Source organism: Haliaeetus leucocephalus, unplaced genomic scaffold (genome assembly GCF_000737465.1).
Source record: "Haliaeetus leucocephalus isolate CR32 unplaced genomic scaffold, Haliaeetus_leucocephalus-4.0 Scaffold162, whole genome shotgun sequence".
In the NCBI taxonomy this organism is placed as follows: domain Eukaryota; kingdom Metazoa; phylum Chordata; class Aves; order Accipitriformes; family Accipitridae; genus Haliaeetus; species Haliaeetus leucocephalus.
The window spans coordinates 14,827,276-14,827,599 of NW_010972598.1; the positions used below are offsets into that span (position 1 = coordinate 14,827,276).

The 324-nt window shown below is 74.7% G+C and overlaps 1 protein-coding gene across 4 annotated transcripts in view; it reads left to right on the forward strand.

Annotated features, from left to right (window-relative positions):
- The first annotated feature begins 6 nt into the window (after positions 1 to 6).
- Positions 7 to 324, forward strand: part of KANSL3 (KAT8 regulatory NSL complex subunit 3) — a 26,466-nt gene continuing 26,148 nt past the window's right edge. For all 4 annotated transcript variants that reach the window (XM_010562848.1, XM_010562849.1, XM_010562850.1 and 1 more), the window contains exon 1: positions 7 to 268. In XM_010562848.1, coding sequence (XP_010561150.1) covers positions 24 to 268 — 245 coding nt within the window. In that variant the 5' untranslated portion in view covers positions 7 to 23. The remainder of the gene's footprint in view (positions 269 to 324) is intronic.

Consider the following 324-nt stretch of genomic DNA (forward strand, 5'->3'; position numbering starts at 1 on the left):
GCGCCGCGGGGAGCGGTAGGGCCATGTCGCAGCGCGGGGGGGACCGCGATCGCGACCGGGAGCGCGATCGCGACCGAGAACTGCAGTGGTCGGCGCGGAGGATGGGGACGTCGTTGCTACTGCAGCTGTCGGTGCACGAGCGGGAGCTGGACCTGGTCTGCCTGGACCACAGCTACGCCAAACCGTGGAGCGCCCACCCCGACGCCAGCGCCGCTCGTCCCACCCGCATGCTCTTCCTCACCCCGCGGCGGCAGCCCGGCACCGGCCTGTGAGCCCGGGGAGGGGGTTCTGGGGGGAGCGGGGGGCTGCGAGGCCTGCCTGGGG